The 23,807-nt window shown below is 36.3% G+C and overlaps 1 protein-coding gene across 2 annotated transcripts in view; it reads right to left on the bottom strand.

Annotated features, from left to right (window-relative positions):
• Positions 1-246: 246 nt before the first annotated feature.
• Positions 247-23,807, bottom strand: part of FBXO8 (F-box protein 8) — a 49,355-nt gene continuing 25,794 nt past the window's right edge. For both annotated transcript variants that reach the window (XM_082469018.1, XM_082469019.1), the window contains 3 exons: positions 14,869-14,987; positions 14,023-14,219; positions 247-12,710 (listed from right to left, as the gene is read on the bottom strand). In XM_082469018.1, the coding sequence (XP_082325144.1) occupies positions 12,523-12,710; positions 14,023-14,219; positions 14,869-14,987 (504 nt within the window). In that variant the 3' untranslated portion in view covers positions 247-12,522. The remainder of the gene's footprint in view (positions 12,711-14,022; positions 14,220-14,868; positions 14,988-23,807) is intronic.

Below are 23,807 nucleotides of genomic sequence, written 5' to 3'. Positions count from 1 at the left end.
TTCGAGCCCTGGTCTGGGAGGATCCCACATGCCGCGGAGCAGCTAGGCCCGTGAGCCACAACTACTGAGCCTGCGCGTCTGGAGCCTGTGCTCCGCAACAAGAGAGGCCGCGATGGTGAGAGGCCCGCGCACCGCGATGAAGAGTGGCCCCCGCTCGCCGCAACTAGAGAAAGCCCTCGCACAGAAACGAAGACCCAACACAGCCAAAAATAAAAAAATAAATTAATTAATTATTTAAAAAAAAAAAAAAAAGAAAGAAATTAAGGTTATAAGTCATGGAATGGATTATAATGGGAGCTCACAGACTCTCCTTCTCTTGCGGACTTTATGAGTAAAATTTTATGTCAATAATCTGGGTTTGACTTTTTTGTTTTGTTTTGTTTTTGTTTCTCACTCTCCCCAACTGTCCACATTAATTCTGCTTTGGATCTCAAGACCTGGGAATACAGCTTTTAATGGTTTCATAATAATTTCATTACAACATTCTTTAATGAATTTATTAGAATGAAATTTTATTCTGCATTGCAATCATTTTAGACTTTTCTCATAGACTTACGGCCTTTTACTAGAATTTTGCTTTTCATATTTCACAAACAATGTTACAACACGAAGAGTAAAACTTCAAATGAAAATGTTTAAAACACAAAATTCTCAACAAATCAACGTCTTTATGTAACCATATTTTAAACTTATCTCTTTCAATATACAAATATATCCTCTTCATAATTGTAATTATTGTATACATTCCGACTAGGTTTTTTTTTTTTTTTTTTTTACTTAATATTTTATTATAAACAGTCCCCTCTATTCTTAACTAGTTTTTATATTTTTCTAGGTTAGTAGCTAAACACCCTTGAATTTCTTTCCTAAACATATTCGTCATCATAGTAAATGGCACCATCATCTACCCAGTTTTTAAAGCCAAAAATCTCGGAGCATTCAATTTTTTGTATCTCTGCGGCCACTGCCCTTTTCCAAGCCTCTGTGACTTTCCATCTGAACAACCTCAAAAGCCTGATAACTGGCCTCCTTACTTTTGTTCTTCTTCCACCTTATTGTCCATTCTTCACACAACAGTCAGAATGATTGTTTTAAAAACATAAATCACATCACATCACTCCTCTTTCTAAATCCTGCTGTAACATCCCGCTGCACTTGAACAGAACCCCATTGTCTTACTACCGCCTACCAAGATCCACAAGCTATGACCTCTGCCTTCATCCCTAAGGCCATTTCCCTCCAAGGGGTCTCCTATTCATTCATTCATTCATTCATACATTCCTTAAATGTTTACCGACTTTTTCTTATGCTTCAGTGACTTTTTTAGGTGCTTGGAATAGAAAAGTGAATAAAACGTCATCTTCCTTCCTGAAGCTTCCATTCTACGGTACAGGGACCAACCTTGTTTTTGCCTCACAGCCTTTGCATTTGCTGCTCCCTCTGCTTTGGCATACCCTTTTCCAGACCTGCTCAGGGATGGATGGATATATTTGGATAGATACAGATATGCAAATATGTCACTATAGCCAATATCCAGAACTCACTAGCCTGTGACCTCTAAGTAAAGTCACGTTTATGTTCTCAGCATGCACTTGTGAAGATTAAATGAGAAACGTTATCTGTAATTTTGATTTTATTAAGATCATTGCCAAATAAATATCTCCATAATCTTTCCAGAGATTTCTGAGACTCAGTTCCTTAGGGTTTTGACCAAACTACAAAATGCGCTCCTCTACAGGGATTCTAAGTTACAAAATGCATTTCCAACAAGCTGAAAGATTATTTCCCTCCAGAGCCAGAGCTCTGCTCTGCAGCCTGGTGCAAATACCCCCGGCTTAACGGTATGGTTTTTATCATGGATGCTGACCGGAAAATAATTTAGAGGTGTTTTTGATTGGAAACAAATTTGGACCCATTGGTGCATTACATTTAAAATGGTTCCCCTGCAAAGTGTTTAAACTTTTATTTTTGCATTTATCACATTGTATTATAGTCACGGGTAGGGCGACCACAATTCCTAGTTTACACCTGTTGTCTTGAGTACCATCTGGTTTAGCATTTTAGCACTCTCAGAAGTGTCCTGGTGTAGACAATAAACTCTAGTCCCCCAGGTTATGAGGCAGGTGCCTGGCTGGAGAAGCTGAGCAGTGCTGGGTGGTCCTAAGCCGAGTGTGGGTCTGTTGGAGAAATTGGTGAGGCTGGTGACACAGGGATGTCTGGCCGATTTGCATGCAGAGAAGGGCTTTGAGGGGAAACTGACACGCTGGAGGCTGAAGGCAGAATCAGTGGAGGAGAGTCAGGAGGGCCTCAGAGATTATGTCTAAACCTGTGAGGAGAGAGTTTCCCTTCACGTTTCTGCTAAGAACACGTCATAATCTAAGACAAGGAAACTGCAGGGAAGAGCACCATTTTGGCTATTTATTTATTTTTAAAGAGGACCATTTTTAAAGTCTTTATTGAATGTGTTACAATATTGTTTTGGTTTTATGTTTTGGTTTTTTGTCCTCGAGGCATGTGGGATCTCAGCTTCCCGACCGGGGATCAAACCTGCACCCCCTACATTGGAAGGCGAAGGCTTAACCACTGGATCTCCAGGGAAGTCCCCATTTTGGCTGTTTTAGAGCTTAGTTACGCTTGTATCAGGAACAGCACCCTGGCAAAGAAAGTGAGGGCAATGAGACATCACCCGAAGGCACTTTGCAACGCTGAACCTCAGAGAGCTGTGAAAGCAACTCAACCTGAGTTTCTAAGGATTCTGAGAAATATTCAGGTTGGGGGTGGGGTAGTGGATTTGCGTGGGTCTTAATCATCAGTGCAAGATTTAACTTGGTTTAGTATCATTTTAGTTTTGAGTCCTCCATTTATAGGGCCAATTGCAGTCTACCCATTAAAATAAATAAATAAATAAAAGCTATTTGATAAGTAGAGCCCTTCATATCCTGGCAGGGACATGGATTGGCAAGAGGAAACTTTTCTGAATAGATAGGACCTTGGTGATTTAGTGAAAGGTTCTTTCCATTGCAACAGGATGCTATCTTTCTCTATCCAAGGCTTGTTATTAAAGTACTTTGAGATTTTTGGATATTTGGGAACACTTATCAATATCAACTTGCTCATTCAACAGATAGTTATTTAGACCACACTATTTGCCATGCACTGTGAGAAGTGATCATGACAACCTCAGTATATGTATCTATTCCTGTGGTTTCTTCTGTCATGTGTATGCAGAGGACTCTCCCGAAATGTAAACTTAGCGTTTATCTCCAATCTCTGCGCTAGATTACATTTCAAACTACCTGCTGAATTCCTTCACATAACTGTCCTGTCTGCACTTTAAATCTACTGACCTAAAGGGGATTCAGCCTCTCCCTCTCATCACCACCTTACCTCCAACCCAAGTCAACTGGTCCTGCACTTGTGTTCTCTCTGTTTATAACAGCAACGCCTTCTTCAGACCATTTGGAGTCATTTGTTTTTTAAATTTTATTTTATCTATTTTTTTATACAGCAGGTTCTTATTAGTTATCCATTTTATACATATTAGTGTATATATGTCAATCCCAATCTCCCAATTTATCACACTTAACTCCATCTTTATGGCCAACATTCAGTCTTTCCCCAAGAGGGTTTACTTCCAAAATGCCTCTCAAATCTTTCCTCTATCGTTTCCACTCCAATAGCAATACTAAAATTCAAATTTCCACCTTATTTCACTTGCATAATTCCAGTAGCCTCTTCACTGGTTTCCTTATCCTACAATCTGTTGCATTTCTGTTTGACATTTTAGATTGGCTTCAGAAAGTTCTTCCCAAACCACAGATCAGAAATGACATCTTTGTTCATAAACATTTCCAATTGCCTACAAAAATAAAAAGTCCCAATTCTCCATTTTAGCATCTTCTTTGTCCAATCTATATTTTCCAGCCCTTTCTTCCACTATATCATTGCTCAGACCTTACCCTCCAATTCCAGCAGATTATTCACTTCCATGACCTCGGACACTTGTATGTCTCCAGGCTTTTGATTATGCTATTGCCCTACCCGGGAGGACACCTACTGAAATCACATTCCTCCCTTTATACTCAGCTGGTTGGTACTAATTGCTCACTCTTCTTTTCCTAAAATACTAGGTTTTGTTTTGCTTTAAGCTCTTTGAACACACTTCTTCTGCTGTACATTACGGTTAGTAATACACCAAATGTACTTGGGGGTCTGCCTCCCCTCATCCCTATAAATGGCCATGTGAACCTCTAAAGCTCACATAGCATCTCCAGACCTCTGCAAAGTTGCCGTGGTAGATATAAAGTATTATAGAACTGTATGTGATTACGGTTGCCTTCCTCCCACTGAAGTCTTGGATGACAGAGCACAGTTTTTTCATTTTTGTTCTCTTTCACCACACCTGGTTAACTCCTTCCTTGCACAAAGTGAGCCATCTTTGAACGCTTACTTAGATATTTATGTTAAAACTTCACTGTCATGTAAAATGTAATGCCCTAAATTTATGTCATATTATAGGTACTTGGCGGCTATAGTGATCTTGAATATGTGAGAAATGAGATTTCTCTGAAATAGAAAAGCACAGAATGCATCAGAATAACTTTAGGAGAGCAGGCCATGCCCGAAATGTGATTGGCTGTAGTAAGGTTTTAAATAAGTTGATGTAATAATAACAAAAGTATTAGAGACATTCTGAGTCGATGACAAGGGAAATTGCTGAGAAGGTCAAAACACTGTTCCACTTAACAGCATAAAATAAAGAGACACACAGCAGCAAATATTGACAATATCTGGTAGCCAGTGACTTCAGTTATCAAAATTTATTTATGCATTTATGTATTTGTGTCTATTTATTTATTTATGGCAGTAATCCCATTCAGGAGGGCTCCACCCTCACACCTAATCACCTGCCAAAGACCTTACCTCTGAATACCATCCCACTGGGGATTAGGTTTCAACATGTGAATTTGGGGGGGACACACTCCGTCTATAGCACTAGCCAAGGAAGTTTGACCTGAACTAGTGTAGCTTGTTCTTCGCTGCCCTTCCCAAAACACCTGTGGCCCCCTCCATCCCATTCTTATCCCAAAACCCACGGTATTCAAAATGCAATTCTGATACGGGTTGGAGTTGTGTTTCAGTTTCAATGATACCCGTCTCAGGTTGCCAGCTGCCTGAGAGGTACTTCTTTTGGGGGTATTATAATGCGTGTGTATTATTTTATTAGTGCATTTGTATAAAGCAGAGGAAACTGCTGCTGTTTACCTGGTGTGCCATCTCCATGATATACACGTCCCAGTCTTTGAACAAATACATGCATTTATACACATACACACATTGAAAAAGGTAGGGCCACTAGCTCCAAACAGCTAATGATGGGGGCCCGGAAGTGGGAGGGGATGGGGGCGACAGGGTCCCCCCTGTCATGTCCTTTATACCTTTCTTACAATTTTTCATTTTTAAATTTTAATTTAATTTTTTTTTCAACTTTCAACTGTGCAAAAATCATCTCTGTTGAGAGAGAGATGCTGTTGGCTATTGTGGTCTGTTGCAAAACACAAAGCATTTGATTCTGGTGACTTTCCTTGCTCTGATTCCATGATCATCAACCAGCTTTCTGTAGGCTGGTACAGAGAATGTACTGATCGCATTCGGTAAGTCAGCACAGTAACATTCCCTTTAGTTCTGGATTTAAAAATCAAAGGCACAAATAACCAAATTAAAAAAAAAAGAGAGAGAGAAAAAAATAAATCACACAAACAAAAAATCAATGCCATGAAAAATATATTTGCTTGAGGTGAGTCGATAAAACCAGATTTCTGAGGGGGTAACCAGACCAAGAACACATACAAATTCAACCTGGTAATAAACGTCACCTGCGAGAGCTGTTTGCATGGGCTTCACCGAACGCAACAGGAACTGGGCCTCATGCAAGAGTTTCTCATTTCTCTGCTTCATTATTGACAATGGCCATGATCTTTTTTGGATGTATTATTTTCTTTGTTCCAGAAAAAAGGAAGGAGATTAATTGAGGGAGGGAGAGAAATATATATTTTTTTGATTTATGAAGTCAGTAAGAACAAAAATCTCCAAAGTTAACTAAAATAAATAACTGTGAATTCCTTCATAAACGCAATTGTCTACGTTAGGGAAAAAATATGCAATGCAGCACCCAAACTGCAATAACATGAAAATTCACACACCTTGAAAATAGTGTCTATATTTTCTAGAATTTTAGAAATGCAATAAACTATTCGATGGCCTCAAGATTGCAAATACTCTGGAAGAAACTCACTGCAGGGCAATGTGATCGGTGACAGTGGTGCTGGTATATACACACAGGGACTTATTTTGTTTCTTGTGTTGTCTTCTCGGTAAGAGCTGCAGCCTCGATCAACTGTTCTAGGCCTCTCCACTTTTCTGTGCTTTTCTCAGATTTCCTACCACAGGAACGAAGCCGACAGTCAATGGAAGCCCGGCTCTGGCTGAGGGTCTTTCTCTTCAGGTTGTGTACACGCACACAGCTCAGAAGAGACCACCATCCTGATATTGTTTAATAGGAAAGAACTCTTTGCTAATTTTTTGCTTTGATAAAAAAAAAAATTGGCAAATATACATTATGTTAAATTTCTCCAAAGATAGTCCTACATTAGTATTGTTTCCTTATGTGGTTAATTAAGCAACAAAGCAAAAATACATATTATATTTACACCTGACAACTGGCTACATTCAGTAATTTTGTTTTAGCTAATCATATTGAACATTTTAAAATATAAATACATAAGTACGGAAGAGTGTATTATGTCAGATCACAAATTTATAGCTTATTTTAAAAACTTGATGACAAAATTAGGTCATGCTAATGGTTAAAAAAAGTATTTTCGAAAGTGAAAAATAATTTTACTTTTTTAAAAAAGCTCCACCTTAAATCTTTAAGTAAAAAAAGAAAAAGAAAAACAGCAAGTGAGCGGAGATCTTAGAATTCCTTTCTTGTTTAATTTTTAAAATAATTTAGGGAGAAGGGACATACTGGTAAAGATTTTGTCTTGAAATAATTTCTTTTGGAAAACATCAACAACTTAAATATTTTAAAAGTGATTAACCACTTGCAAGAGACTGAAAACATCCTAGGTATGTGCGTTCCCAAAACATACATTTTCCGATTGAGACTTTTAAACTGTCGATACCCGAGAGACAATGCCATTGACGTGTACCTGGCACTAGTTCTGCCAGTAAATTTTTTCCCCAGAGAGTACTTTTGGGCGACAGAGTGGCGTCCTGGCTTCCCAGGTTGTTGCATTGACAAACTGCAGTGGAGTAAAGTCAAGGGGCCTGACAAAATCTCATTAATCATTTTAAATTAAATCCAACCCTCCTGTACAACCAGGCCGAGAAGAAAGCCAATTTTTTTTTTTTTTAAACAAATGAAAATTTCCTCTGTAAAGATTTGGTATCTTTCTCTTGTTGGTCTTTAATTTGATTAGACAAAAATAAAATAAAACAATCCACTTCTCTAAGCCTGAAAACAAAACATTTGTCCAGATATGATTTAACAGATCAGCCAAGTGTCTTTTAAAAATGAAACAAATTTTGAATAAAAATACCTGGAAACATTCTGAGGGGAAGCAATACTAGTTAAATTAGGAACACTATTTATCTTTATTTTCTGAGTACTTCAATGAATTTATTTTGTTCTATCTAAAATACATCATCCTTAATAACATTTGAAAGAAGAAATAAGAAAAAAAAAATCCATTATCCATAATATCTTGGTATATTGTATCCCAGTCTGTTCTTTCCATTCATAGGTTTTTGCTTTGTTTTACATAGTAACCGTAATGTGTGTATATATGCAATTTAATCTTCTTTTTAATATTTTTCATTATTTATAACTGTTAACTCACATTATTCATAAACATCATGGCATCATAATAACAGGTCATGAGGATGGGTTCTGGTCTACTTGACCAGTGCTTAGCGTGCTGTCTGGTACCCCGTGTGTACTCAAATATTGGTTATTTTTTAGAAGAGCCCCAGGTTTTGGGCATTCTGGTTGTTTCTATCTTTTTCTTTTTTTGAAATTAAAAACAATGACGTGACTAAGAGTGTACGTACTGCCTTTCCTCTATTTTGGATTGTTTCCTTAGGATGGCTTCCCAAAGTGGACATAATTCACTTAACAAATGCTTGTAAACAGCTGTAGGCAGTTCAGCTATTAATAGTGATAAATTAAGAAAAAGTTCACTTTAAACACAGTAAAACAGACTCCAATTAGAATAAATGGGTTATTATTTTAAATATATAGACTTCTGAACAAGCTCTCATTGAGCACCATATTAATAATATTGCCAATCATGTAAAAGATCAGTTTAGAGACGTAACAAGATCAATGGCTTAAACTCTCAAAATTAAAAAAAGACAATCAAAGTAGCAGTAATTTATGCAAATATTTGAAATTAGAAGACCCAGAGAAATGAATTTACATCTAGAATAATACATAGGTTGAATCTGTATTCGTTTTTTTAAGAGTTAACTCTAAACATTCTGATTTGTAAATTGTGTACACTTGAAAAGTCTGGTTATATTTTTTTGAAATGCAAATAGTAAAGTCATCTTTCTATATACTTATATATTAGAAACTAAACCAGGGCTAAAATAATTCAGTTAGGTTTACTGAGAAACTGCTTTGGGCCAAGGTCTGTGTTAGGTACTGAGGGAGACATAAGAAGAATAAAATTTCCACCTGCAAGAATTGAGAAAGTTGCCCTGGAGGGGAAAGAGTCTGAGGGGACTTTGAAGGACAAATAACATTTCAACAGGTAAAGAGGCGGAGGGGTTACAAGCTTTCCAGAGAGAAAGCACCACAGATGAGATTAGAGAGTGTTAGTTTGAACAGAGCGCGCTTAGAAAAAATCCTGTTGACGATCAATTTGGGGGACTCGTAAAAGTTTTCGAGCATTTTCTCTTTTCCTTTTCTTAAAAAAATATAATCTGTACTGTATTTTGAAAACATAAGTAATGATGATGTATAGAAAGGATGCACTAGCAGCATGCAGTTGGTATGGTGTGTTCTGGGCTTGAAACAACACGGCCCTTACCGGGAAGGAAGGTGTAGACAGGTCTGGGTTGCAGTGGACCATAAGTACTCTTGTGGGTTTCCGCAGAGCTCAGATTACACATTGAATAAGGAGGTATTTGGGCAGAGACGATATAAAAGCCATTAGCGCTACTATGATTTTCTAGCCTCAAAGAACTCAGCCCCAAGTGGAAAAGGTAGACTCGAAAAGGCCTGAGTGTAGACGGGAAAGGAACAATCTACTTGGGCTGCGGCACATGCAAAGCTCAGCATCCTTCTTGAAACTCCCCTTCCCTAGCTCTCGGGATGCCATTCTTCTCTGGTCCTTCTACAGTTTTAACGAACTCTCATTTTCTTCTTCTTTTTCTCTACCAAACCTGAAATGCTGTGTTTCCCAAGTATTTCTTTTTACCCAACATATTCCCTAGAGGAGGTGTCTTTTCCCATGCTTTACCTCGTATAATGTACTCCAATTCTAATGACCCCCAAACTTACATATCTAGTCTTATTCTGTAGCTGCAATGTTCTGTTGATTCTTTCAAATTCAAAACATCCAAATATTGGAAACATCATCTTTTCTATTTCATCCCATTGGTTGCTTCTCCTAGTAGCTACCTTTGATGATAGGACAACCAGATCCTCATATTAGAAACCCTTCTCCCAAATCACTAAATCCTATCAATTTTCAGCTGTTTTTAAAAATTCATTCCTCCTCTGTAAATCCTCTGCCACTTGCCTAGTTCAGGCCTTACAATAGAATCTGACAGGCTGGGAGCAATCCTTGACCTTAAAAAGATCACATTTTGATAAAGAAGTTGGATGTAGAAAATTAATTAACACCAGTGGTGTGTATGATAGAGACAGTCTTTGAGAGCTTTGACCAAGAAATTATATTTGAGGTGGATCTTAGGTGATTAGTAGGGGGACTTTAAATATTTATTTGGTTCCACCAGGTCTTAGTTGAGGCAGGTGGGCTCCTTAGTTGCAGTTCACTGGCTCCTTAGTTGTGGCATGCATGTGGGATCTAGTTCCCTGGCCAGGGATCGAATCTGGGCCCCCTGCCTGGGGGGGCCCCCTGCCTCCTAAGCCTCCAGGAGTGCGAGTCTTAACCACTGCGTCACCAGAGAAGTCCCAGGGGGACTTTAGATACAGGAGGGAGAGGAGGAGGCTACAGAAAGAACAGCGTGTAAAAGGCAAAGACAGACCAGACCACATTTGAGGAATGTTGCTGGAGATGAGGCTTTAAAGGTAAGCAGAGGCCAGTTCGTGAAGGGTCTTACATGCCACACTAGGGAGGCTACACTTAATTTTGTAGTGAGAAATGAGACATTGACTTTCTCTAAACTCTCCCTACTGATCATCTAAGATATAATGATAATGTGGGTAAATGCAAAAGAGCATTTTTTCTTAATTTATTTAAAATATATATGACTGTCCAAAGCAAATTGTACCATTATATTGTGGAGTTTATAACATAGGCTATATATAAGACAGATGACAACTGTAAGATAACCAACAGGGTAAATACACCTCTATGGTTACAAAGTTTATATTTTATATTAAGGGGTACAGTGTTAACTGCATATACATTGTGTAAGGTTGCATATCTTGATATGGGTTCAGTTTACACAGGTGTATGCATTTATGAAGACTCAATGATTAGTACACTTATTAGAATTATTTTGTCATAGAATTCAAAATTATGCACATGTGAAATATATTTAGATATCTGCTTCAGAATCTTAGAAATTGTTTACTACCAGTCTGAAAGTCCCTTTGACTTTCAAAACTTGTTTTGGTTATCTTATGTCTTGTCTTTGAAAATTCTGTAGTACATCGTTCAGTTGTAATATTAGGGCCAGATCTGGAAGTCAGGATTCTACACCTCTAGCAAGGACTTCCCCCTCCCCCAGTTCCCTTCCCCTAAACTAGCAGCTCCACTCATCACTTAGTGTATCATTCCAAAGCTGATGCTTTTCACTTAGAGGCATTTCCAGGAACTTGTGACTTACTATATAAATACACTGTTCTTTATCATTCCAATGTTAAGTGTTTTAATGATTAAATAACTGTTAAGATATACATCATACATTTGCTCTCCATTAAGCAGTAGTTTTCCTCTCATTACCCAATCATGTAACTTCTGTGAAGGCAGGGCCCATGTCCAGGTATCACTAGTACCTGGCACAATGCTTAGCACATGGAAGGCCCTTGATAAATATAAACTGAATGAATGAATAAAGACTGTTTACTATCATTCACAATATTCCTTTCCCAACTGATTCTGAACAGAAATCATCAAGATTAGGAGAGGGCTTCCCTGGTGGCGCAGTGGTTGAGAATCCGCCTGCCAATGCAGGGGATGTGGGTTCGAGCCCTGGTCCGGGAAGATCCCACATGCCGCGGAGCAACTAAGCCCATGTGCCACAACTACTGAGCCTGTGCTCTAGAGGCCGCGAGCCACAACTACTGAGACCGCGTGCTGCAGCTACTGAAGCCCGTGTGCCTAGAGCCCATGCTCTGCAACAAGAGAGGCCACCACAGTGAGAAGCCCGCGCACCACAAGGAAGAATAGCCCCCGCTCGCCGCAACTGGAGAAAGCCTGTGCACAGCAACAAAGACCCAACACAGCCAAAAATAAATAAATAAAATAAATTTATAAAAAAAAGAAAAAAGATTAGGAGAATAGTAAGGTTTGACTACTTCAGATATAAGTTCTAATGCCAATTTGTTCTTATGTGTGGAAACAGATTTTAACGTGTTTTGCTATGGTTTGAAGGACTTGAGACTTAACTAACGCAGAAATTTAAAAAATGAAGTCAAGTGATTAATTTCTGTTATAAAAATAAGTGCCTGTTTTGCATAGTAACAAATCAATCCTCTTTTCAAAGTTCAAAGGAAAGAGAAGCTGGTATTGGTTTCTATTGAAGTCAGATCCAACTTTTATGAAGACAGTAATAATTTCATATCAGAATCAAATAAATTTCAGAACTCAGTTTGAGAGAAAAAGGAAAGGCTTTAGTTAAAATCTTTACAATAAAATAATTATGATTATAAATCTTTTTAGTTAAATATGTACACATTACATGGTATTTTAAAAAAGAATGGAAATGAATAAAGTTTTTCAGGCAAATCTAATGCACAAATATACCATCTTTTTTAGAGTATAATGTCAGTTTAACATTCTTAAACAGCTGTGTCAGACAATGGCTCTGCTTTGTGCAAAACATGATAAGCAAAATTAAGAAAAATTCTGCAAAATTCTTTAGTTCCCCAAGGAAATTACTAAAAAAGAAAAGAGTAAAAGAAAAAAAGGTTGTACACTCAAGCTTGATTGTATACAGAGGCTAGAACGACCAGCACTAATGTAACCCCCGTATCTGCTAAATAAGTCCTTGGGTAGTTTTAGTTTGAAGTTAAAAGTGGAAGTCCTAGCAACTGTGCTCTTACGCAGCCACATGGCCAATAAGGTAGATGTTGTCATAAAGGTGCCCCACAAAATCTTCACTAATGTTCTGAGCAGCACGGCGGGTATTTCGAATAAATTCTCTTTTTGACATTTTATTCTTCACATGAGGGCTAGTGAGGTCAATGGAAAGTAGAATCAAAGAGTAGCACAGTACATAGACAGCATCTGGAAGGAAAAAGAAACACCTTGAATTACTGGCTGGTTTTTAAACTGTGGTCTCAAAGGCAAAACTGTTCACAATTTCTAAAGCTCAAGATTAGATTATAATTAAACATAATCGCCTGGGCCTTCCCCAGTTTGGTGATGAAAGTCTTGTGTCCTAGGAAACTCCTCTCCTGGGTAAACAGGGATGTCGATCATCCTAAATGAACACCAATTCAGTGAGCATTTTCTTCAAATAGTTTAGGAGTTTATAGTGAAAAGTCATTCTAAATTTAAAAATTTCAGAATTGGCTTTATTTGCCTCTTGCTTTCAAATGTGATATTCCCATTCAACTCCCCATTAAATATATTTGTACTGTCAGTATATCTTCCCATTAAAAACAAAGTCGGATATTTATTTTCAAACGCTTTTACAAAAACCTAATTTAATTAGAAAGCATTTTTAATGACAAGAAAATGTATTAACTTGGTACTAGAAAATAAAACGTAAACATCTCACAAGACTGTTAAATTACCCTTGTCATTTAAGATATGTATTTAAAAGGTCTATGGAATTTACATATTAATCTCAAAAGTAAATCTTTAGGGAAAAAATTGCTAAACTTGAGCCCACGCAACAAAAAATTTTCTTCTTTATATTGTTCAGGGCAGTAGTTGATGTTTACTGTTAAAACAGTAACAAACCTCATGATACTTGCTACTACTACTTGCTACTACTATGGTGTTTGTTTTTCAGAATATTGCAGTCTTGATCTTAATAAACATTGTCTTGCACAAGCATGCTCAACAAATTTCATATGACAGGAAAAGGCTTTGTAATCTCTGTAGTAGGATAAGCACAACAAGATTTTTTTGATATGAAGAGAGAAATAAATCTATATCACATGAAAAAAATACATAGGTGACTCAGGCTATACCATGCCCATATATACATACACACAAACAGTGAAAACTAGTTGTATTAAAAACAAATTTTAGTAGAAAAATTCTAGGTGTTACCTATGTAATATGTGTATTATTAAAAGCTTTAAAAATAATTTCTCAAGTTTTTGATTAGACTAGTAAAAATATCCAATGCTTAAACAAGAATTTTAAAGAATTTATATACCTAAGTCTAACTTTCCTCCTAAAACAGTATATTTACTATATGTAAATAATAGCTATGACAAACTAGTTATTGCTAGAAGCAAAAAGACAAGTATTTGTAATTACAGGAAGCATTTTTCCCCATAGTGAGAAAAATGTCTCATCTACTACTATTTTTACCTAGAGATGGGAATGGGAGAAGGAAGGAATTCACTATATACATTCTTACCAGGACTAAGGCCAAGTTCTCTCATTAAATCAGGGTTACAAGCACAAAATCTATGTGAGAACTTTGTTATAAGTGTTTCAAGATACTCTCCGCGCTCTTCAGGGGCATGGATGTGACGAAAAAATTCCCTCAGTGCATTGGGTAAGAACTGATTTCTAAAATTATGCAGTGTTACAAGGTCATCCAAGACATCTCTCCTAGTAGAAAAAGAAGAAGGTACAGCTTTAGTTAACTTTTCTCTATTAAAAAAATGATGGGAAAAATCACAGATTATTCATTTTTTGGATGAAAATACTTTATTGTTGATTACCACATCAGCAATCCTATAAAGTATATGTGTCTTAAAATTTTAAAACATCAAAGTATGATTATTTATAAAATTAAGCAGTTTAAAAATCTTTCATGAATAGAATAACAAAACAAGGTGAAACTAGAAATTCTAACTATAAAATGAAGGAAAAATGAATTTTTCAGTATTAAAAATGGCAACTTTTTCCAAGTATCTTCTAAAAACAAATGAAAAACAGAATTCTTTATTTTTTTAATCATGAAAATAAGGAGAATCTTCACCTTCCATACCAATCCACATCACCAGACGTAACAATTGTTTATGTAGACTTTTTTTAAGTGTCTACATATACCCTATATTGTTCTAGAATTTGCTTTTGCTTGTTTCATATAGTATATTGTGAGCAGCTTTCTGTGTCTTTACACAAAGATCTAACTCTTTCATTTAAATGGCTCCACAGTAGCGTATCTTATGGATATACAGTTTTTAAGGTAAAACTTAACTCATTAAAAGCATTATTTAACTCATGTCTGATGAAAAATTAATTTTTTTTTTACCTTTCATCAAGATATATTCTGAGTTTTTTCCAATTTAGTGTTCTTGTACAGAAGATAAACTTTGCTATTTCCTTTGGTGAATCATCTAGGATGCCCTTGGACATAAAGTAGTTCACTCCCTAAGACAGAAAGACAAGTCTACATAAATAAAATCAGTCTTCCTTCATAAATTTAACAATTAGGCAATAGCAGAACAATAGCTATAGATTCTTTCCAGCATTAATAGACTGTTTATAGCTTTAACATGCAAAATACAAGCTAGAACTTGAACTGAAACTGTTATTTGTGGTTGATAGTTTACATGCAATGAAAAGTAGGAAATTCAAAGTTAAGGCTTCTAAAGACATCCTAATTCAATTTTCTGGCTCAGGTCAGTTAAAACTAACTATCCAGAAATATGACCTAAATTGGGGGTAGGGGGCGTGGGGAAGAACAATTACACAGACTTTAAGAATAAGCCTTACAACAAACACTTCAATTGCCTAATGGAAAACATGATTTCCTAAAGCTCAGACACATATTCTAACACACTGTTCAAGGAAATAGCTTCTTGAGAAAAAAGGATTCTCCAAATCAAAGACTAACAGGTTTTTTCTGGAAAGAATAATCATTAAATTTACTTAAAGTAAAAGGAGCAGAGTTCCAGACTGGTTTATGGGTTGTATACAGTTTGGCTTCAAGCATTGCTATTGATACATTCCGTAAGAATTTAGCTCCAATACACACTGAGGTTAAACATAATAAGACAAAACAATTTCAGTGTTTTTCATAGGGTTTACCTTTGAATTTCCTTTTCTCTGCATGCAAAGTTTTCCAGAGAAGCATTACCTGTAAGGTTGTACCCTACTTTAGATTTAAACCACCAACAACAAAATAGCAACAAAAATATCAAACACTGAAACCAATGTTCTCTCATGTATATGAAGGTCACATTCAAATAAATGCCTTATGTGGATTTGAATGTGCAGTTATTGAAATAAAAGCAGGTGTGTTTATTTCAACTCACAGTTATCCAGATACACGCATTCCCATGAATGCTCATGTCTGGATAATAGCACAATGTGTGCAGTTAATTGGTAGAGAAAATGACATATACACACAACATACTGTTTTCACACGTAAATTCCTTCCGCATTTCTTCCCTTTACAAACACTTACATAGTGATCAGAAATATTGCACACATTAGGAATTCAAAAAATTGGAAGAATTTTTATAAAAACTCTCAGGAGAAAAACTCTCATAAAATTTTTATATTACATTTTTTAAGCAATTTGGTACCATGAGGTTATGCTTTTGAAAGGTTATAATTATCTATAAAATGTAATTCAAAGATAAGATTTTTATATAAAACTAATTTTATGAGGATAACAGGCAATTATTAGCAACGTTATCAAATTTTCGTAAGAATTTGAAAAGGATAAAAACAATCCTAAAGCACTGATTTTAAAAAGCATATAAAGAGCAGAATGTGAGAACGTGAAACTTTGCCAACTCAGTGGTAAGCCATATTTCAGACTGCACCCTGGACACAAGGCTAGAGCACGTAACATGATCAAGATGGAAAGCCAAAGAACTTGTTTGGAATGAGGCTCTCAGCAACTGTCTGAGGGGGCAGGAACGAGAGAAACAGGAATGCTTGTTCCATCCTTTCCTCCATTCGTTTGAACAATCGAGAGTTGACTGTATATTTAATTGATCTACTCTGCAAAATTAAGCCAGGTTTTGATTTTTTTTTTCTAAAACTCCTCCATTTAAAAAGCATAACAACATATTAGAAGTATTTCCAGTGCTTAATTTTAATCCAAGTGATTCAAAGACAAAGGAATGTCAATTAAGTAGTAATTAATAGGTTCTTTATTCATGCTTACTTGTAAATCAGCATTTAAGAGACACAAAACTAATTCTAATTTACTTTTTAAAAATTTACAAAATGTAAAAAACACTAATGTGATCTGTTAAATAGCATGTAATTCTCTAATTATATGATATATGCCATTGTTAATGTTGTTTGATGCTCCTTAGTTGTAAATTAACACTGGCATTTGCCTTATGCAAGCATCATACAATTGTTGGTCATTTCCTTTTTTTACGGAATACATGTTTGAGAATTTCATATGTAACCTCACTTGAGTTCTCCAAAATCAATCAGATGCAGAGGAGTAAGCAGATGGTTTTCAACCCAGTCCTGAAAACCGGCTACACAGGCTTGAAATCAGCCAACACTGCTGGTTTTGAGGAAAGACAGCACCAGTTTCAAGCCCGGGATTCCTTTGGAAAGGAAGATTACTTTAGCAGGGCTTTCAGAGTGAAGAGTAAGGGATGACAAAACAGAAAAGGACATGGGACCAGATTATAATTGTCTTCAATAAGCAAGCTGGCAACCATCCGAATTCCTATCTTGTTTTGTAAGCAATAAAGTACGAAAGAAACCATAGCATGGGATCTGTTGAATAACTACGTATTTGTTTAATACATGTATGAGTATTTTTGATTTTTAATAATGTTTTACAAGAATGGTACAGAGGAATCCCTAGATCATATAGCATTAATTATAGTTATTAATCAGGACTGAAACTCTCAGCAGTATATGTGTGTGTTTCTGTGTGTGTACGTGTGTGCACGCGCGTGTGTCTCACAGGCAGAGAGGAAATCATGAAAATTAATATTAGCCTATATTAACATAGTTTCCAGAAAACGGAAGGTTGTAGCTCATTATCATCTACATGATTCACTAAAAAGTGCCCAATTCTGGATGTCACATTTTGTGGGGCATATTGACAAATTAGAACTATCTGAATAAAGGAAACCAGGGCCTGACTGGATTATTGGAGGGTCTAGACTTCATGTTATGTAAGGAAGAGTTGAGGGATACAGGGATATTAGGTCCAAAGATGAAGCTATTTAGAAAAGAAGAAAAGATTAAGGCATTAAGACATCTGAAAAGATGAAGACTTATGACATCTGTGTCACAAGGAAAAAGGAATAAACACTGTGTGTGGTTTGAGTGAAGACCTTAAGCTGATGAAAGCTATAGAACTTCTTCCCCAAATAATGCACACTGCCAGGTTTACAGTGATAGACACAAGTATAAGAGTTTTGCTTTAAGAAAATTTTAAAATCGTGTCTTTCAAGAGGTCCCTTTCCACAGCGTTACGGGAACTCAAGTCCAAGTAGAAAGCTAGGGGATGAGCAAGGTAAGGAAACTGAGTACAGCCTACTCACTTGAAAAATGTATTAGTATATAGGAGGAAAAAAACGGCAAAATTAAAGGGCAAAAAGAGAAGAAAGAGAAGATAATTGGAGCTGCAAGTAGAGAAGAGGAGAGCAGGGGAAAGGAATGAAAACACAGGTGGGGTCTAACCTGCTTTCTCAGCCTGGAAGACAGGATAGCGGTACCGGTTTGGAGACAGGTGCATGAAGAAAATGTTAAAAGACAAAAACAGAGTGCACGTTGGTTTTCTTTTTAGGGAGGACGAGCCATCTGGAGAGAGTTGAAAAAGAGAGCTGACTCGGCTGCTTGGGCAAAATGGTAAAGATTTCTACCAACAGTGGTGCAGGGTACAACAGGGAATCCACTAGGAATAAAGAAAAGGAGGGCCAAGCGGCAATGAAAACCCAGGAGAAGTTAAGGTGAATTCATCTCATCTCATGCTAAGGTTTTCTTTAATAGAACACATGCTCTCAGTGATTCAAAGACAAAAAAAATCAAGAAATTCTGTAAAGCATTCTCCATGGATTATGTCACTAAAATTTGTTATGCAAATGACAGCACCAAGACTTAAACACTCCAATCAGAGTGGTAAGCTGTTTAGACACAATGTTTATTTAGGTGGCAAACACAAATAATTCAAGAAAACATATGCAAATAGCTAAAGCCAGTATTAAGAAGGAATTCAGAGTGAAGAAAAGGATGTGTTGGAGCTTAGCCCCCTACCTAACGTATCTCTCCATTTGCTTACTACGATAAGAATGGCTCCTTTCACACAGCAATTCCGGTTTTAAGATATATCTACTTTCTTTTCTTTTATTACATAAATACCCATGTTTTTCTCTCATCTTTTAATAAAGGCTATTTTTTGGAATCAAATCATTATTATCCACAGTGTGCTTCAAAAGTAAAATCTACCATATATATGTCCAGAACCAAAAAATATGTATCTGGGGACAAAGTGAATTCTAGTAAACTAGGCATGCAAAGTACTGACTTCTGCTGTGAAGCTAAAACTGCTCTTAATAAAAAAGTCTTAATTTTTTTTTTTTTTAAAGTGCTGACTACTAGTACTGAAAGTACTGGCAACTGGCCCAGACACTTGGCAGACACACTGTGTAACAGTTGGTATCAATAAAAGAAATCACTAATAAAACAAAACTGACATGCTAGGGAGTACCCTTAATTTGTTTCCCTAAAGAACAACTTAGGAAAGAAATTTAGTTACAAAAAAATTCTTCTTTAGCTAGTTTTGTTCAAATTTGCAGTTGTATAAAATGTAAAAAGCAAGTACCATGGCTACTGCTGTTCAGGTAATAAATCTGTCCTTTGAACATTATACAGTAGAAAGCGAACTGGACACTGCACTTAATTTTCTTTTTAAAAGGACATTTGAAAACTTTTAGAATAACTATCCTTAAATTTTAACAATAAATATTTATAAAACAAAATACTTCAATCTAGATTTCTAATCTATTAATATTCAAGTATACATTTTAACCACAGTGAAAGGAACAATTGAAATGTAACATTTTTGCACTAAAAACACTGTAAAAATAAGATACAATATATATTGTGAAAGCTTTTATTTTAAAATCTTCATTATTTATAAAAAGTTAGCACATCAGAGTGCAGCCTCTACAGGTCAGAGTATTCCCATTATCTTGTTTGAAAATAGCAGCAGCAGTGGTTAAGATGACATCTCCGATACTATTTCTCCTTTTTATAGTGCTAGCAGAATTGCTAATGAAAATGTAAAATCTATCAATTTTTATCCAGTCCAGCAGTTCTCACTCTTCCTATGTAATTAGAGAACATGTGCTCTACAGTTAAAGGAAAAAACCCATAGACCTTGAATAGATGAAATTCTTCTAGGGATACGTATTCTGCAAATTAAAAAAAAAATCAACACCTTGCTTTTTAGCTGAAGTGAAATAAATGCAGAAGATTACTTAATGAGAAAGTTTAAGACTAGGTATCTATGTTTTTACGCTGTCATTTCATTTCATTCTGCCCACTAAGTTTTACCATGCAACTCTCCTATGTATATAACACTGACCTTCAGCACACAACTTCAGAAATGTCACACAATACTTTTATTCGTGGTAATTTTATTCATGGTAATTTACTCTAATTATTCCTAATCTAGTCACTAGATTGAAAAAACTAAAGCAAAAACTATGCCCAAGTTTTTTAAGTTGTCTACACAGAAAGATTATTTTATAAGAGTAGTAAGTAATGCTTTCCTCTGACTGAGGTACCCACAACTAGGCTATTCACTGGAAGGTTCTATGTGACTTATAACTAAGAGGAAAAGGGGGGTAATAAACGTTGGGAAAGATACGTAAAGATAATGTTGATGTCAGCTTCAAATCTGAGCTGCAGATTTCAGTCTTGTCAGTTCCCTGGGAAGAACAGAGCGCACACACGCTGTCCACACTTACATGGAGAAGTGACAGTTGTGGAGAGAAGAGAGAGGGCCCATGTGGCCAGTTCCCTCTGATTCAGTTACTGAAATTGGTCAGAACACCACATTCTATCTGGAGGATAATGAAAAGTCATGAGTATGGACTGAAGTCAGCTTATTCATGGACCTGTTTGAACTGGCAAGGCTTTCAGCTTCCAAGAACAATTTATGGAAGGCTGTTCGTACGTGAAAGTGCACAATGCTGAGGAATTGCTGAGAACAGTCACACATACGCCCCAAATTATTTGTAGCTAGAAGATGTCAACGGGAAACTCACAACAAGGAGGGATAGTTCAAAAATAAAAAGTCAAAAGAAAAATGGAAAATCATCTCTAATGGAGTCCAGGAAAAATGGAGGAGAGGCGTGGGACAGATCTTTCTGCTTCTTTTTCATAGGAGAGAAAGCAACGACATCAGACAAAATAACATGAACTTCATAATCTAAGGTTTCAAATAACAATAAAAAGTCCCTATTAATTGGTTCTAATAGCCTCAAACAGAAAACGAGGCATGCCTGTGAGTTCTCACAGTCGCCAAGGAGTCACACCCATAACTGGGCTAGATCACTGCATGAAGATGATGTTACTTGTGATAAATTACTACTAATAATTAAATATAGCAGTCGTTACTGCAATTAGTATTGACAATTGCTGGTAGGTGATGGAGGCTTCCAGAAAAAGCCCCATCTCTAATCTGTCTGTAAATTAGAAAAACACAGCATCCTAATCAAAATATGGAGATGAAACTCTATTAGGTTAAGGTATGATAAATAACACTTCAAACTAATGATAAAGTGACACATTTGAGCACTAATGTTAGTTTAGAATTCCCACTTCATAAAAATCACACACAAATATTGCATTTGCAATATGTGCATTTATAGATATACACATACATACATACATATATGGCTATTTAAATGACTAACTCTACTTTGATAAATAAATAAAAATTACAATTTTATCATATTACCTAAATTCTAGAATGTACATTTATAAGTATGTTTTAACAGCTCTGAATCAATTTTTAAATAAACAAAATCCTTTTTAAGTGTTCTCCTAACTGAGAACATATACTTTCAAAAGAAGGTTAAAATTAAAAAATTTTTTAAAAGCCCAAATCTTAACAGTAGACAAGCAGAGAAGCTGGGATTTAAATGGTAGTTTCACTGCCAACACATGTGCATACTTCTTCATGTAATTAAAGTATCTGTTCATCCTACCACCATTTCAGCCAAGACACATTTTAACTTGAACATAATTTTGGACCTCGATTTATTGCTTAAAATGTCTTCAAAAAGATTAAACCAAGCAGTACCACTGAACCAAAAAGTTATTGTATATGCAAAGATTGCTCATCACATGTCAGAAAATGAAATTAAAGGCAAAGTCACCATCTAAAGCTAGAAGATGTTGGTGTGACTGATACATACTTCATGAAGGACCATTACTCAGGTGTCAAATATTTATTTACTACAATCCAAAAGTTCCAGGAGAGGAAGAACCTCCAAGCCTAGAGCAGTGCCTTCTCCTGTGTGTGGTGTGTGGAGCTCTACTTCTAGTATAAATACAAGACTACATTTTAGTGAGCACTTAGAAGCACTAAGCATTTAACACATATAATTTCATTAAATTTTCACAACACTACCATGATATAGGTACTATTATTGTCCCCATTTTTTTTTTTTTTTGGTCACACCGTGCAGCTTGTGGGATGTTAGTTCCCGACCAGGGATTGAACCTGGGCTCTTGGCAGTGAGAGCTCAGAGTCCTAACCACTGGACTGCCAGGGAATTCCCCTATTGTCCCCATTTTAGAGATGGGGAAACTGAAGCACAGAGAGTGTAAACAATTTGCCCAAGGTCAAAGTCATATAACTAGCAAGTGGAGAGATACTTAATAAGCATCTGTTGAATGAATATTTGAATCTCTCTGTATAAAGCTTCCAGATGACTTTCAAGAGAAGCTGTAAATTTGTAAGGATTATATAATTCAAATAGGGGGAAAAAAAGAAAATAATAACATAAGAAAAAAATAACATAAAAACCTATGAGTTGGACCAGTACACTGTAAATGCCTCAAATTATAAACCCCCAAAGGTCGAAGTAACCATTCCAAAAATAAAAAGCAACACGTCATTCTAATGATATATTTAACTGCTAATAAGTGATTCAGAAAGATGTTAAGACTTTGATTATAAAGAAGGCATCTCTAGGGCTTCCCTGGTGGCGCAGTGGTTGAGAATCTGCCTGCCAATGCAGGGGACACGGGTTCGAGCCCTGGTCTGGGAAGATCCCACATGCCGCGGAGCAACTGGGCCCGTGAGCCACAACTACTGAGCCCGCGCGTCTGGAGCCTGTGCTCCGCAACAAGAGAGGCCGCGATGCTGAGAGGCCCGCGCACCGCGATGAAGAGTGGCCCCCGCTTGCCGCCAACTAGAGAAAGCCCTCGCACAGAAACGAAGACCCAACACAGTCATAAATAAATAAAAAAAAGAACGTGAATTTCTTTAAAAAAAAAAAAGAAGGCATCTCTAAAAACTTTGATATGAAAGAAAAAAGGTTACATAATCTTATGGATAAATGTACACTACAATTAGTTGGTCAAAAAGTTGCATTTAATGTAGTGTTTCCTTCTAACTTCCATATTTCAAAGCTGTAATTAAATTGATGGATGCTGTACAAGTGATGACATCCAATAATTGAGGAAATATTGTCTTTTCAATTACTGAAAAAGCACTCATTGTGACACTGGTAGCAGCAATTTCAAATTCAGGAAAGAGATGTAGGAGAGACAACTACCTTGGACATTAAAGCTGAGAACTTAAATCTAGAAAGTGATGTCAAGTTTCACTGAAAATGTGGTCACATCAGATAAAGAAGAACATGGTAGAGGTGTCAAGGTGGTCAGAGAGGGTAAAGTAAGGAAACAAAAGGCAAACAGATTTTTCTTTGAAATGTACTTAAAATATTAATACAATACTGCAAAGTCTCTAGGTACACTTATCTAAATTTGTAACAAAATTCATACAAAGAAAATATCTTGCTCATTTTAGCATTTCACATTTTTAAATTTGTAGTATGAGTGTTGTGGTGCTAAGATATTACAATTAAAATATTCTAATTTTATTCTTTCCTCTAGTCCAAAGTCCTAGATCAGTACATTGTGCACTAATTTCAGTATGCTTTTACCCCAGACAATTTACACTTAAATGAGGTAGCAGATTCGTATTTCCTATAACATACTTAGGAAAACAAAACCAAA

This window comes from Balaenoptera physalus (assembly GCF_965194825.1).
Source record: "Balaenoptera physalus genome assembly, chromosome: 7".
Classification (NCBI taxonomy): domain Eukaryota; kingdom Metazoa; phylum Chordata; class Mammalia; order Artiodactyla; family Balaenopteridae; genus Balaenoptera; species Balaenoptera physalus.
The sequence above is the reverse complement of the archived record's forward strand: the minus strand, read 5'-3'. Positions and strand labels throughout refer to the sequence as shown.